A 15,452-nucleotide genomic window follows, 5' to 3' on the forward strand; every position below is an offset into this window, starting at 1 on the left:
GATGGTCCTCCAACAGACATTCTACTGACTATACGTAACTTTGCAAGTACATGTCAACTTATTCTAACCCTAACCCTACCAATCTACTAATACTCTACTAACACTCTAATGAGAGTAAGTTGACATGTTGCAACACAACTTATAGTCAACATAATGTGTTAAAGGGACCATCAAAATAAAGTGAAACCCAATTTACCAGTAAATGCACACCTTTTCCCTTACATGTAAACCTTAACATTTATGATGTCAAAGTAAACTTATATGGGACTTAAGATGCAGCTTTTGTGCTTTGGTCACCGTGATTTTTGCCAAGTAAGGCATTATCCTGGAACAACATATTTTAAAATACTTGAAACCACAAAATTGGAATTTGGTTATAAATCTTAAATTGACAAAAACTGTAAACTTGTCCCTCAAATCTGATTGATTGATTGGAATGTAGTTCCAAGATCAACAAATATGTTGATTTAGGAATATGTTGCACTTGGTGGAATCATGTTCACCGCTTTTGAGCCTACTTAACAGCCCCTGGTTCCGCAATCACAACAGAGTAATTCCAATTTTACTCTGGAATCCAATTTTACTCATAAAAAAAAAATATATATATATATTTATATATTCATGAGTTGCATAGCACAGATGCTTTTTCATGAGCTACACTAACAGATTCAATGCATGTTGTGTCTTAAAAAAAAAAAAAAAAAATCTGGAGAGGCAGAGCCCATTTTAATCACTGCTTTTTAAATACCATTACAGTTTTCTCCTGCACAGCAATTAACTTACTGAAAAAAAAAAAAAAAAAACAAGGAAAAAAAACAAACAATAACAACAAACCAAGCTCAATAATTGAACAAACATTAAGCTTTTGCTTTGACAGAATTTCTTAGTTATACCTAAGAGACAAACTTTAATAGAATAAAACCATTAAAGGTTGAAAATGGGGGCTATGTTATAGGCAATCATGCAAAACTGCTTTCATTTTCTGGATCATGTGATGGCCGTGGAGTTGTGTTGGTGTTGTGGGGGGGGAGAGTTACTCTCTGAGTTACTCTCTCACTCTGTTTAAAACCCTAAATCTGCCCTTTTCCCCCTCATTTCTGCACAGCGCTGTGGGGAAAATGCCTGATTTATCTACACAGTGCAGACTATGCTCTTCAGGGGGCAATAATTAATCCCTCATTTATGAAAAAATAAAAGCTGGTTGCTGATAAGCCAGTATGGTCAGGGACTCATTTCTCTGTAACCTCTGCATCGGGACCCTCAAGGCTGCCTGATTCGACTCAAACAACCACCACACACAGCCAAACCATCGGTATCAGTCACTGAAGGGCAGGAGCGTTCAGCTTTCCTCTCTGTGCTCCTGAACCAGCTATAAAGACGCAGCCTGGTGGAAATGAAGCACTGCATCAGTATTACAAACTCCATTTATTCCGTATTGAGTTCTCATTAATGAGTTATTAACCTTCCACACATTTTCACACTGCAGTCTTAGAAGAAAAAGTTCTATAAGCTTAAAGGGTTCTGTCAGGCACTTCATATATTGATTCATTAATCTGGCTCGTGTGATAGTAATATGGATCTTAGTAGTATTTTAAGTGATAAATGATTCTATAAACAACTATAAAAGACACATTTCGGCTTTCTCCGGCTCCCTGCACCGGGCGTAATGCGAAACCGGAAGTGTCTAAGCGCACACTCGCTGATCCGAAATCCAAAATGGCGGCCACGTGCAACTAGCATATTGTATTTGTCCTATTGTTTGTAATTTGCTTTTTTGTTTTTTAATGTATTACTGACTGTCAACTTCTTTTCAATCATTTTTTAGGGCTTTTTTTAAATTTTTTTTACTTGCATTAGTTAGCAGTCTGTTCCTTACACCAAGGTATCATATGGCTTCAGAAACCCTGGAATATTGTGCATGAGTCATATGGACTGCCAGTACTGCTTTAGTCTCTCTCCAAATTCATTAAAGTTGTTTGGAAAAGAGCAACCTGGCCAATACTTCAACTTTCTTCTTTTGTGTTCTATTGAAGAGAAAAATCAAGATTTAGAATAACATCCCTAGTGATAAATAAATATACTAAAATATATTTGAAAAACATTTATAGTATACTACAAATACATTTACATATTACATACTTAATATAAATACCCTGCAATTGGTATACCAAATTAGTATATTTAAAGTATACTAAAGTATCCTAAACTGGAGCTAATTTTGTACTTGATGTACTTTAGTTACCCGGAAATAGTACTGAGGTCCAACTAAAGACAATTGCAAGTATACTTTAGGTACAGTTTAAATATCTTACATTTAAAGGCTGATATTATACAGAGATCATACTATTACTAATAGTGATATTACACACATTTTAGGCTAAATATTAAGAAATGTGCATTGTGCAATAAAGAAGTACTCCAAATAAAGTTGAATTATAATTTTTATATCAGTGAGTCTGAAGTGATAACATGTTAATTAATTTGTAGAATACTTAGTATGAATTACACACATTTTAAATACATTTTGGTATAGTTTTTTTTTTTTTTTTTCACTAGGGATTATAAAATAATTTTCATTTTTGGGTTCACTGTTCCTTTAACTTCAGATGTGACTTGTCACACCTCATCAGCCCAGTTTGCTACTGTACTCCTCCTCTCTTTTCTGCTCCTGTCAGGAGCCTGGCTGCAGGGTGGCGATCAAAAGGATGGGTTGACACGGACTCAAAGGAAGGTGGTTGTTCTGTCACATCAGATAGTCAGTTACATTAAATGTTCAGCTCTCAAGTCAGTGGACACACGGACCAGGTATGAAAGACTCTCACATCCCCAGCCAAGCGTTGACTCCAACACGAGCACCATTTCAGTGGAACAGGGTCGACTGAAGGAGCGTGTGCCCATTTCTCACCACCTCACTCTTGTCCACTGGCACACGCTATCAGGGTTAGCAAAGACCAGCTCAAGCAGCGAAGCTTCATCCTCTGATAATGTGCGTTTAATAAGTATTAGATTGGATGGCAGATGAATATGGTCTCAGCACTGCAAGAATGACAGTTTGACTTTTCATACCATTGATGCGTGGGTTGACAGCCCGCATGTATTAGCTAATGGCGCGGTTCCACTGCATCTGTTAGCGATGGTTCAGTGAGCTCACAATTATCAGATGCCATGGATCACTGCAGGGGCCCATTACAAACAAGTGTGAGTGTGTGTGTGTGTGTGTGTGTGTGTGTGTGTGTGTGTGTGTTGGGATATGTGGTTTACACGGACAACACGCCGGACATTTCACCTGGGCTCCCCGGACCTAAGGGTAATACGGGGACTATGCCAAGGTCCTCATAAATCAAAGAGTGTAACTGCATTTGTTAGTGTCTGAACAACATAAATTCTCTTTTTCTTTGAAAGTCCTTATTTACCACTTGACCTGATTTTGAGTGTATGCCAGTGTATAGAACAGCGACCCCACAGCTGGGTTATATATTGCAGTTTCATACACATTTCTGATACACACGGTGCATTTTGGCGGGCCGTCTTGTGATTGGCTGGTTTGCGCACGTGGGCGGTAACAAACAGAAGTCGACGGGAAGCTCCGCCCACAGCACATGGCCCAGCTGTCGCTAATTAAATACCTAATGGACCACACCTCGGAAGTGTCAGCTCGACGTCGTTGGGTTTACTGGATTAAATACATACAGGTAATAATTATATTTATACATATAGTTGCATTTTTGCATGAAGTGTTTCCTATTTGCAAGAAATTGTAACTTGTAACTTACAATTACTGTAAAATGCTATATATTTACCACAATATTAGCTGAGCTAGCTTGAGTGGCTATCAACATGTCCTGCTCATTAAGCCTCGGGCTATAGAGGTGGAGGACAGCAGGTAGAGATGAGGACAGAAGTAACATTGCGAGCAGGTCAAATTTGGTAGTTTTGTTTTTAAAATGAAAGCTAGCTAGGTTAAGTTGAGCTGTGGCTACCGCATGGCTTAATGAGCAGGGCGAAGCTAGTTAAAGCCTTAACTTTTACTACAGACATTGTGTTTGTTTTATAGAATTAAATATTTTCTTAGTAGCCCAACATTATTGTGTTTAAATATGAAGTTGCAGTGACACAGGAAGGCTGTGATATCATTAATATGAGTACTTTCAGGCCATTAAATAAATGTAATGTGTTTATGATGTTCTGTTAGTGTACTAAACCTGTAAGATAAATTAATTGGTACCATAGTAACCAACCACAATGATCAATATACAAAACATGAGGGGCAACAGACCTGACAGGTATCATGTGCTGTGTGTAGAGTGTTATTTAAAAAAAAAAAAAAAAAAAAAAAAAACAGGGTTTTTATCTTCTTGACTTTATTTAACTAACTTTGTGAAATTGTTAGTTCTCATATAAGAAATGCTTTAACCATAGAACATTTCACATACCAAAATACTGTACATTTTCCATCAAGCTTTCAGGTGGAACATGATTTTTATAGCTTTTGTTAGCACCACCTAACCAGCACACCATAGATGATACTGACCATTACAGAATGTAAGAACAAAAACAATGAAGTCATCAAATGCTGTGTTCATCAGAGTGTAGTTTTCATAATCCACGGTCTACAATATATATATATATATATTTTTTATACAGGGCCTTGATGATGAAATGTCTCCAAAGATGTGTTGTACCACAAATCCCCCTTCCACAACTGATGATACTGAAGAGGTATGTCCTCACAAAAGATAGATTTTTATTAATATCTTGCACTTGATTGTTAATATCAGAAAAGTTGTCAGTGAGTTTTAAAGCAAGGTTTTCCTGTGTCTTTCTGTCAACACTAGAATGGTTTATTTTTTTTTATTCAGATGTCAAATGTCCTCTCTAGTGTCACGCTCCCTGGACTTTCTCTTTATTGTCCTTTGTCTCTGTTTGATCTTCTACAGCTGACCACTGAGAGCAAGTGCACCCATACAGCCGTCAGCCACCCGAATCAGACTAGTCCAGAGCTCGGCCCACTCACCAAGGTTGGAGAGGTAAATTAAATTTGATGTACAACTTATTTGTGGCAAAATGTTAAATATGCCAACCTATTTCAATATATATGTGTGTGTGTGTGTGTGTAGTCACCTGAGTAGAACATGCTTTATGTGGACAGTCGCCTGAGTAGAACATGCTTTATGTGGACAATGGAATGGAAGGACAGTCAGTATAATATCTGAGTGTATGTGTGTGTGTGTGTGTGTGTGTAGTCACCTGAGTAGAACATGCTTTATGTGGACAGGCGCCTGAGTAGAACATGCTTTATGTGGACAATGGAATGGAAGGACATTGTCTAAACATGCTTTTTCAAGCTTCAGTCAGTATAATATCTGAGTGTATGTGTATCTAACACTGAACCCCACCCAAACATGACTTGGGAGGTCCATACAGTTTAGAGGGTCCCGTCCCCAGAGGCATCACTTTGGTTTTTAAGAACACTTGGACTGCCTGCATTGGATCTGTATGTTGGTTTAATGTGAATGTTAAGTTGTTTAATTACATGTAATGGAAAGGCACCCATTCAACAGCACTGACGAAAATTCATGACAAGATGTCATTTAAAAGAATCATAGCAAATCTAAGAACTATAAAAGGACTAGCACCTCACTCCATGTAAAAGCTTAGTCAATTATTCTAGAAGTGCAATCATTCTACGGAGTTGGCTGACAATAGATAAACAACAAAGTAATCAAATGCTGTATTCATCAGTGTAGTTTTCATAGTCTACAGACTGTAGTCATGTGGCCTGTTCAGCGACTAAAGAACCGTTTCAGAGACTACATGTTTTCCACAAAACACTCACTGAAATACAGCCATGATATCTTTTCACTGAATGCTACACAGGGAACATCTTGTCTTCAAGATATTTATTATAATTGATCTTTTTTTGTTGTTTATTCCTTTTTACAGGGCCTTGATGATGAAATGTCTCCAAAGATGTGTTGTACCACAAATCCCCCATCCACAACTGATGATACTGAAGAGGTATGTCCTCACAAAAGATAGATTTTTATTAATGTCTTGCACTTGATTGTTAACATCAAAGAAGTTGTCAGTGAGTTTTAAAGCAAGGTTTTCCTGTGTCTTTCTGTCAACACTAGAATGGTTTCTTTTTTTATTCAGATGTCAAATGTCCTCTCTAGTGTCACGCTCCCAGGACTTTCTCTTTATTGTCCTTTGTCTCTGTTTGATCTTCTACAGCTGACCACTGAGAGCAAGTGCACCCATACAGCCGTCAGCCACCCGAATCAGACTAGTCCAGAGCTCGGCCCACTCACCAAGGTTGGAGAGGTAAATTAAATCTCATGTACAACTTATTTGTGGCAAAATGTTAAATCTGCCAACCTATTTCAATATATATGTGTGTGTGTGTGTGTGTGTAGTCACCTGAGTAGAACATGCTTTATGTGGACAATGGAATGGAAGGACATTGTCTAAACATGCTTTTTCAAGCTTCAGTCAGTATAATATCTGAGTGTATGTGTATCTAACACTGAACCCCACCCAAACATGACTTGGGAGGTCCATACAGTTTAGAGGGTCCCGTCCCCAGAGGCGTCACTTTGGTTTTTAAGACTGCCTGCTTTGGATCTGTATGTTGGTTTAATGTGAATGCTAAGTTGTTTGGTTACATGTAATGGATAGGCACCCTATTAGTTATACTGGGCTACATGAAGTCAGCTCCTGGCACTGAGGCTAACCACAAATTCTCCATCTACAATTAAAAAATATGAAGAAGGTATATCTTCATATAGGATATGCTTTAAATAAGCTGCATTCAAACATTCAAAGGAAAAAACAAAAACTCAGATAATATCTACAAGGGCTAATTTCTGTACAAACCTTCAATTTCAATCTCATCCAGTGACTTCCCCTGCATGCTGGAAAGGTTTCCTTTCTCCATTGACAAAAGGAGTTTGGAAATCTTAGCCAGTTGTGTTGTGGGAACTGGTAATCTGTAGAAGTCGCGGTGAACACAAATGTGTTCATCAGTGTAGTTTTCATAGTCCACGGTCTACAATATTTTTTGTTTGTTTTTTCCTTTATACAGGGCCTTGATGATGAAATGTCTCCAAAGATGTGTTGTACCACAAATCCCCCTTCCACAACTGATGATACTGAAGAGGTATGTCCTCACAAAAGATAGATTTTTATTAATGTCTTGCACTTGATTGTTAATATCAAAGAAGTTGTCAGTAGCCGCGTTTCCACTGTCGGGCCAGGGCCGTGCTAGTGCGTGCCAGGGCCAGTCGCGTTTCCACTGTCGGGCCAGGGCCGGGCCGTGCTAGTGCGTGCCAGGGCCAGTCGCGTTTCCACTGTCACTTCCGGGGCTTGATCGGGGCTTACTCGGGGCCAACGGCCAGGATTTCTGGCCCGTCGAATACCTTGGGCCAAAGCGGGCCAGCTCGGGCTAGAGGAGTGGTTACCAACAGAGGAGGAGTTTACCGTTGGGAGACGGCAGCGCCGGATGAATTCTGTCAGCATTTAAGACTTAAAAAAAAAATAATTTAAATCGCGTTCATGTTTGAATGCCTTCTGTTTGTGATGCAAAAGACTATGCACGCTAGCCGTTACCATAGTAAACATAGTAAACGCTTGAAGATACACATAGTAAAAAAAAAACATAGCGAATGCTTGAAGAAATCAGACCAATCTTAAAGGCTATCACAGTCATGTTTTTATTTGATCTGTCAGTAGCCTACGTCTCGTCTCTTTAAACCGGACTATCAAAAAATAAAGTAACTTTTTTTTTCGGGAGCTTCCTCTGTTTCTCTGACTGAAAATATCTGTATGGGAGTCGAGAGAGTGCTAAAGCTCCTCAGGTCGTATGGCATATATTTGTAGAAATTATAATTTTTTCTAAATGTGATGGATTATGTCCTGTAACTAAGTTACCAGATAAAGAAACAGACGCGACTGAAAAAGTAAGTGTGCATGTCCTCTTTCTTTTGTGAAATAGACCTAACGGTAATTTATTTCTGAGTGACTAATGTGCAATTTTCACATAAATTAATTCATTATGATCAATGTATCACTTTTTATTGTAAACCTGTGGTAAAACATCGATGCTTGGGTTTTAAATATTCAAGTAGCTGCTAAACAAACAAACAAAAAAAAAGCTAGCAAACGGCCGCTTTTATCGTGTTTGTTTTCAACGCTGTTTCCAGTGATTTCTGATTAGTTTTCTGATAAAACTTCCATTTGTTGGTGAAATGATGGGTTAGTGTGACGTTGTCCCAGAGAGGCGTGTTACGGGCGTGTTTTAGTGAAGCGCTGTGGAGCTTCTGGCCCGACAGTGGAAACGCATGCCCGGTGCTATTGGCCCGAGGCTATTAGCCCGGCACGGCCCGTTTAAAGCCCTGGCCCGGCCCTGGCCCGACAGTGGAAACGCGGCTAGTGAGTTTTAAAGCAAGGTTTTCCTGTGTCTTTCTGTCAACACTAGAATGGTTTCTTTTTTTATTCAGATGTCAAATGTCCTCTCTAGTGTCACGCTCCCTGGACTTTCTCTTTATTGTCCTTTGTCTCTGTTTGATCTTCTACAGCTGACCACTGAGAGCAAGTGCACCCATACAGCCGTCAGCCACCCGAATCAGACTAGTCCAGAGCTCGGCCCACTCACCAAGGTTGGAGAGGTAAATTAAATTTGATGTACAACTTATTTGTGGCAAAATGTTAAATATGCCAACCTATTTCAATATATATGTGTGTGTGTGTGTGTGTAGTCACCTGAGTAGAACATGCTTTATGTGGACAGTCGCCTGAGTAGAACATGCTTTATGTGGACAATGGAATGGAAGGACAGTCAGTATAATATCTGAGTGTATGTGTGTGTGTGTGTGTGTGTGTGTGTGTGTGTAGTCGCCTGAGTAGAACATGCTTTATGTGGACAGGCGCCTGAGTAGAACATGCTTTATGTGGACAATGGAATGGAAGGACAGTCAGTATAATATCTGAGTGTATGTGTATCTAACACTGAACCCCACCCAAATATGACTTGGGAGGTCCATACAGTTTAGAGGGTCCCGTCCCCAGAGGCATCACTTTGGTTTTTAAGAACACTTGGACTGCCTGCATTGGATCTGTATGTTGGTTAAATGTGAATTCTAAGATGTTTGGTTACATGTAATGGATAGGCACCCTATTAGTTATACTGGGCTACAAGAAGTCAGCTCCTGGCACTGAGGCTAACTACATATTCCCCATCTACAATTTAAAAATATGAAGAAGGTATATCTTCATATAGGATATGCTTTAAATAAGCTGCATATAAATAAGATAGGCTATAAATAACAAAATGCAATAAAAGGGTAATCATATGTATGAGGTAAATTAAATGTCACATTGGTATTGGATTTAAAATGATTGGATATCGACATGTAAATATGAAATATCTTTCTGTCCAAACTATGTGGCTTAAATATAAAATATCTTTGTCCAAACTATGTGGCATAAATAAATACTACAATTAAATTTTTCGCCAACAGTGTCAAAAACACCGCCTTGTGTGCGCAACAGTATCCTCCTTGGACAAGTGTGTTCGTTGTGTGGGACCCGTATCTTCCTTCAAGTGGCTTGGCTATCGATGCACAGGTTAGATATTTAGTGAATTAGTATAGAGTATATATGTGTTGTGCTCTAACCACTTAAATAGACCTGCAGTGTTAACATTATTTTACTCAAATGTGTTCCAGTTTGTTCAGGGGTCTGGCATAAATCCTGCCTCAAGCAAATTAAAAGAGATGACTTTAACAGCACAGCACAGGTGAGTATCTACTAAGTGAGTGTTGAACTTGAACTGTCTATAACAGTGGTTCTCAATTCCAGTCCTCGTGACCCACTGCTCTGCACATTTTGTAGGTCTCTCTTATCTGACACACTCAGTTCAGTTCATGGAGTCTCTCCTAACGAGCTGATGATCTGGTTCAGGTGTGTTAAATAAGGGGGACATACAAAATGTGCAGAGCAGTGGGTCATGAGGACTGGAATTGAGAACTACTGGTCCATAAGATTCAATCACCATGTCAAATAATTTGCTTTCTCACCAATTCAGGCGCAGCAGTCTCCTAAGGCTTCTGAGGATGAACTGCTGTCAGATCAGGACAAAATTCCACATCCAGAATTGGACCAAATATCATCTGATGATGCTGAGGACATGTCTGACAAGGAATACATACCTGATTTGGAGTCAGAATATGCTTTGTCACTACTTGCCAGTAGAAGAACTGAATGTGGCATTTGTGCCATAAATGTCTTCCTGTTTGCAAGACCAACTTCAATGAGCCACTACAGAGGACATGATTGTTTGCATGTTCATGCAAGCCAGTGTGGAGCAAAGCACCCTGAGTACCTTAGGTCAACGCAACTCAGGAAACATGTTGCCACACTCTCACAAGTCCTTAATTTAAAACACAATGAACTTGATCAGGTTGCAGGTTTCCTGGGTCACGACATCCGTGTTCACCGCGACTTCTACAGATTACCAGTTCCCACAACACAACTGGCTAAGATTTCCAAACTCCTTTTGTCAATGGAGAAAGGAAACCTTTCCAGCATGCAGGGGAAGTCACTGGATGAGATTGAAATTGAAGGTTTGTACAGAAATTAGCCCTTGTAGATATTATCTGAGTTTTTGTTTTTTCCTTTGAATGTTAATTTATAATCATCTAGACTTGGCGTAGTCAGCATCCCTTTCCAAGAAAAAAAAAACACCTTTCATGTCCAAGTATGAGTCGAGGACTACTATTCAGAAATATAAACTTAAGTCTACAGTATGGCTGGACAGTAATTCAAAATTATGTTTGTGTAGGTGCAGTCGAATTACTTTAAATATTAACCTAATATCAGATTGTGTAATCATTTATCTTATGTGCTCATGGACCACATTAAACATAAACGCAGGTATAATAGCTCAAAACTACTCAAGTAAAAATAGTTACTTTGCAAAAAGTGGCAAGTACAAAACCAAGTACTATCTTTTCCTTATTTGATGTGGCTATTTCAACCACAGATTTTTATGTCCAGCTATTTATGAGAGTTTTACCAGAGCTGTAAACTATTTGAGTAAATGTAATTAGTAACAGTACAACTACAAAGTAGCCAAAAAGTTATGCAATTACAAATTACATTTTGCATGGCACCTAACTTTTTCTGCAGCAGTTTGTTTTTGCTATAAAGAAGTGATATTTCCATCTAAGTGGCATTGACTGAACTATATCTTGTGCGTTTTGCCCTTACTCACCCAAACTTGTCAACAAGTCTACTTTACATGAATGCGAGTGCATTAGTAGGTGCTAAATCGCAGACGTTTGATTTAGATGAAGTCAGGACTGCAGCCAGTGATGAGTCCAAAACCAGCACATCCAGTGCAAGTAGACTTTGACTATTTAATTTGACTTAACATAATTTTTTTTTATCCACATTATTGACAAGGCCTTTTTGAAGGATATTGGTTTACGTGTGGCCTTTTTGTGCACTTGAGCTTAACTGAGACTTGAGAGTTTGTAGACGTTTAAATAGATAGTTCACCCAAAAATGACAATTGTCATAATTTACTCACCCTCAGGTTGTTCCAAACTTGTCTTTGTTCTGCTGTACTAGTCAATGGCTGGCAAGATCTGCTTGGTTAAAAATATATAAAATATCTATCTATGTGTACAGCAGAACAAAGAAATACAGGTTTGGAACAACTTGAGGTTGACTACATGAAGACAGAATTTTCATTTTTGGGTGAACAATCCCTTTAAGAGGCTGTTGTGTCGACCCTGATTTATTAGACTATTGAGGTGTTCAGTTTTATTTAGATTTTAGAAAATAAACATGAATTCTCATTTTACAAATCAATTGTTTCTTATTTTCACCTGCCTGTCTCAGGTGTCAAGGACTAGTGCATCTTTGAGCCTAGATTTAGTAGAAGTAAAATACTAAAGTATTGTTAATCACTTTTACTCGTATTGGTAACTTGTAATAGAGTAATTTATGCTGCAAGGTATCTGTCTTTTTACTCAAGTATGGTTTTCAAGTACTCTTTACACCTCTGAGTTTTACTAATGCCATTTTCCAGATGAGATTGCGTTAAGTGATGCTGAAGACAGTGGGAGCGAATCTGATGACAGCAACACAGATCTCACCGCATCAGAGCTTGGAACTGTGGAGCCTATGGTTTCTGACTCTACAACCACAGAGCAAGACCATGACATGGGAGACTTTGGTATGTTAACTCAATTCATAGTCACTGCTGATAAAATGTATATTTTCCTGTGACAAAAGTAACTTGTTAAATTGTTTTCAACAGGATCAGTGTCATTTGTGTCGTCCACAGTAAGTGAGAGTGTACCTCCCTCTGAAGGTAAGATTCAGATTCAAGAGGTTTATTGTCTATGCACAGAAGAAACACAGTGGTTTATACCCTACAATGAAATTCTTATTTTGCCCAACTCCCTTAAAGGGATACTTCACCATTTTTTCATATTAAACTGTTATTCCCTTAACTAAGATGAGTTGATGCATACCTCTCTCATCTCAGTGCGTGCACTCAATCGCTCTGGCGCACGGCGACAGTTTGATAGCACTTAGCTTAGCCCAGATCATTCATTAGGGACCAAACAGAAATGAAGCTAGAAGCGACCAAACACCTCCACGTTTTCCCTATTTAAATACAGTTACACGACCAAGTATGGTGACACAAAATAAAACGTGGTGCTTTTCTAAGCGGGTAAAAAGGATAACTATAGTGTATGGCGGAATAGCACTGGGAGCACTTCGACTAGGTGTAAAAAGCAGAGCCGGACAGTAACGGAGTACATTTACTTGAGTACAGTACTTAAGTACAATTTTGAGGGATCTGTACTTTACTCGAGTATCATTTTTGGGGAGTACTCATGACTTTACTCAAGTACATTTGAGAGGCAAATATTGTACTCTTTACTCTGCTTCATTTCTATCCATAACCGTGAGTACCCGTTACTTCTAAAAAAGAAAAAGAAAAATCTCGGAAACCCTCAATTTGTTGTTTCCCTCTCAAACGTGATTGGATTGTGCAGGCGCCACTGATTGGGACAGCCTATCAGCAATCACCTTCAGCTTTCCGCCAAAGGTCAACTCCATGGTCAGATTTAGATAAGAGACGAAACCATGGATGAAACAATGGATGAAGACGCAGCAGGTCCGTCCCGGGAATGTGCCAACCCGTGGCCCCACCTCGCCAGACTATTTCAATTTTCTGAACAAGTTAATGATAGTTTTCGCTTCAAGTGTTTGCTGTGTTTACCAATGTAAGCACTGTGGCAGTAGTAATGCAATATTTAGAAAATGTACTCTTGTACTCTTGATACTCAAGTACTTTTAAAAACAAGTACTTCAGTACTTTTACTTAAGTAGACATCTGACTGTAGTACTTTTACTTGTACTTGAGTAAAATTTAGCAAGGGGTATCTGCACTTTTACTCAAGTAATGAAGCTGTGTACTCTGTCCGCCTCTGGTAAAAAGTCACGTTGGTTCTAATGACAGAAGTGAGAGGGAGAGGATTTTTCAAGCGTGACTTTTTACTGCGCCAAGTCGAAGTGCTCTTGAGTCCCAAGTGCTATTCCGCCATACATTATAGTTATCCTTTTTACCTGCTTAGAAAAGTGCCATGTTTTATTTTGTCACCATACTTGGTCATGTAACTACTCGTGTAACTGTATTTAAATAGGGAAAACGTGGAGGTGTTTGGTCGCTTCTAGCTTCATTTCTGTTTGGTCCCTAATGAATGAACTGGGCTAAGCTAAGTGCTATAAGTGTCGCCGCGCGCCAGAGCGATTAAGTGCACGTACTGAGACGAGAGAGGTATGCATCAACTCGTCTTAGTTAAGGGAATAACATAGTTTAATATGAAAAAACGGTGAAGTATCCCTTTAACATTATTATGCACGTCTTTGTGATGTATTCAACTATCAAAATGCAAGAGTAATCTTAAAGAAAGAGATATAAATGAATAGCCCTAAATTTAACTGTACTGCATTTGTACAAAACATCTTGTCTGCAAGGGAGCATATACACTTACTTTATTATCAGGAAATGTATACTGAATTTGAGGTAAAAGTAAAGTTACCTCCTCCTCTTCACATGTTCTCTTGATTGCCCATGAGTATGTTCTATTAATTCTCTTTTTAGCAAGTTGGTTAAAAGACTAAAAATGAATTGGTCTTGATGACTGAGTCACAACATGCCACAAAATCTGGAAGATTAAGAGGTTAAAAGTAGTATTAAGCTGATTGTTACGTACAGTTTCAATATCAAGACTAAACTTTCAGACCAAGTTCCAACACTATTTAGTTAATCTTATGAAATCAGATTTAAACTGAGAATCAGACCTTAAACCCCATAGTCTTTGTTTCATTTAAAATACGGTGTGTTGAAGTATAATGCCAAAATTACTTAAGACATGTTACTAATTATAGTATTACTTACTGCAATTAATTCAAATAGCAAAAGGTTTGGCCACATAAATAGATGAACAGCAGACATTCTAATAATACTCCATATTGTCCACACTCTAATGTGGGCTAGTAAAGTTGGTGAAATCACATCGAGTGAGACACCAACTGATACCCAAAGTGAATTAAGAAAAGTAAACTGCAATTTCTTGTCAACTGTGGCATTAACTGACCTCATGTTTTGATGGCTTAAACTGGACAACACATTTAGTGATCTATTCATTTTTGTTTGCCTATCTTCCAGGGAAGTATGCTGATGAGGAACATGGATCCAGAAGAGTGGCAAAGAAAGTGTGGTCTAAGGCTGAGGTCGCTGCAGTAATGCGACACTTCAAAGGTCATATAAGCAGGGGAAAACTGGCCACCAAAACTGAATGCAGTCACTGCAAACTGGTGGAAGACCCCGTGTTGGCACAAAGAACAGTGCAAAATATAAGGGACTTTGTTCGAAATAGAGGAATAGCTGCAAAGAGGCAGTCAGAAAAAGAAAAGATTTAAATACACTGACAATTGTGGTGGTGTTTCTATGTTTGTGTTAAAGGAACACGCCGACCTTTTGGGACTTTAGCTTATTCGCCGTATCCCCCAGAGTTAGACAAGTCCACACACACCCTTCTCATCTCTGTGCATGCCGTAACTCTGTCTGACACACCCACCGCTAGCCTAGCTTAGCACAAACACTGGAGGTAAACGGCTCCAGCTAGCATACTGCTCCCAATAAGTGACAATAACGCCAACATTCTCCTATTTACATTTTGTGATGTGTATAGTCACAGTGTGTATGAATAACAAGGTCACATGATACACAGCCATCTTCTAACCGTATACATACTGGGAACTATATTCTCATAGAATTAACTAGAAGACGAAGCACTGCTGGCTGGAGTGATTAGCACAACCCTCTGAGCGAACTCTCTGCTCCTCACCACGGGCTTCTCAGGTCC

At 38.9% G+C, this 15,452-nt stretch overlaps 1 protein-coding gene across 2 annotated transcripts; it reads left to right on the forward strand.

The window, feature by feature from the left end:
* Positions 1 to 3,462: 3,462 nt before the first annotated feature.
* LOC311290430 (uncharacterized protein) lies at positions 3,463 to 15,122 on the forward strand. 2 transcript variants are annotated; one of them, XM_084408888.1, is made up of 13 exons: positions 3,463 to 3,692; positions 4,645 to 4,719; positions 4,938 to 5,027; positions 5,944 to 6,018; positions 6,235 to 6,324; positions 7,085 to 7,159; positions 8,577 to 8,666; positions 9,519 to 9,624; positions 9,726 to 9,796; positions 10,085 to 10,622; positions 12,095 to 12,241; positions 12,326 to 12,379; positions 14,753 to 15,122. In XM_084408888.1, the coding sequence occupies exons 1-13, from the start codon at positions 3,600 to 3,602 to the stop codon at positions 15,004 to 15,006; spliced, it is 1,758 nt and encodes a 585-aa protein (XP_084265014.1). In that variant the 5' UTR covers positions 3,463 to 3,599; the 3' UTR covers positions 15,007 to 15,122. The 2 variants fall into 2 exon arrangements, with proteins under 2 accessions (XP_084265014.1, XP_084265015.1); XM_084408889.1 differs by lacking the exon at positions 3,463 to 3,692 and adding an exon at positions 4,449 to 4,542.
* Positions 15,123 to 15,452: the final 330 nt, after the last annotated feature.

This window comes from Rutilus rutilus, assembly GCF_951802725.1.
Source record: "Rutilus rutilus genome assembly, chromosome: 5".
NCBI lineage: Eukaryota > Metazoa > Chordata > Actinopteri > Cypriniformes > Leuciscidae > Rutilus > Rutilus rutilus.

Bases quoted from the DNA above. Each gene is read 5' to 3' on its own strand.
- LOC311290430 (XM_084408888.1), top strand. From the start codon at position 3,600: ATGGCCCAGCTGTCGCTAATTAAATACCTAATGGACCACACCTCGGAA. The intron at 6,325-7,084 runs GTAAATTAAATC...TCCTTTATACAG, and splicing joins CACTCACCAAGGTTGGAGAG to GGCCTTGATGATGAAATGTC. The intron at 10,623-12,094 runs GTTTGTACAGAA...GCCATTTTCCAG, and splicing joins GGATGAGATTGAAATTGAAG to ATGAGATTGCGTTAAGTGAT.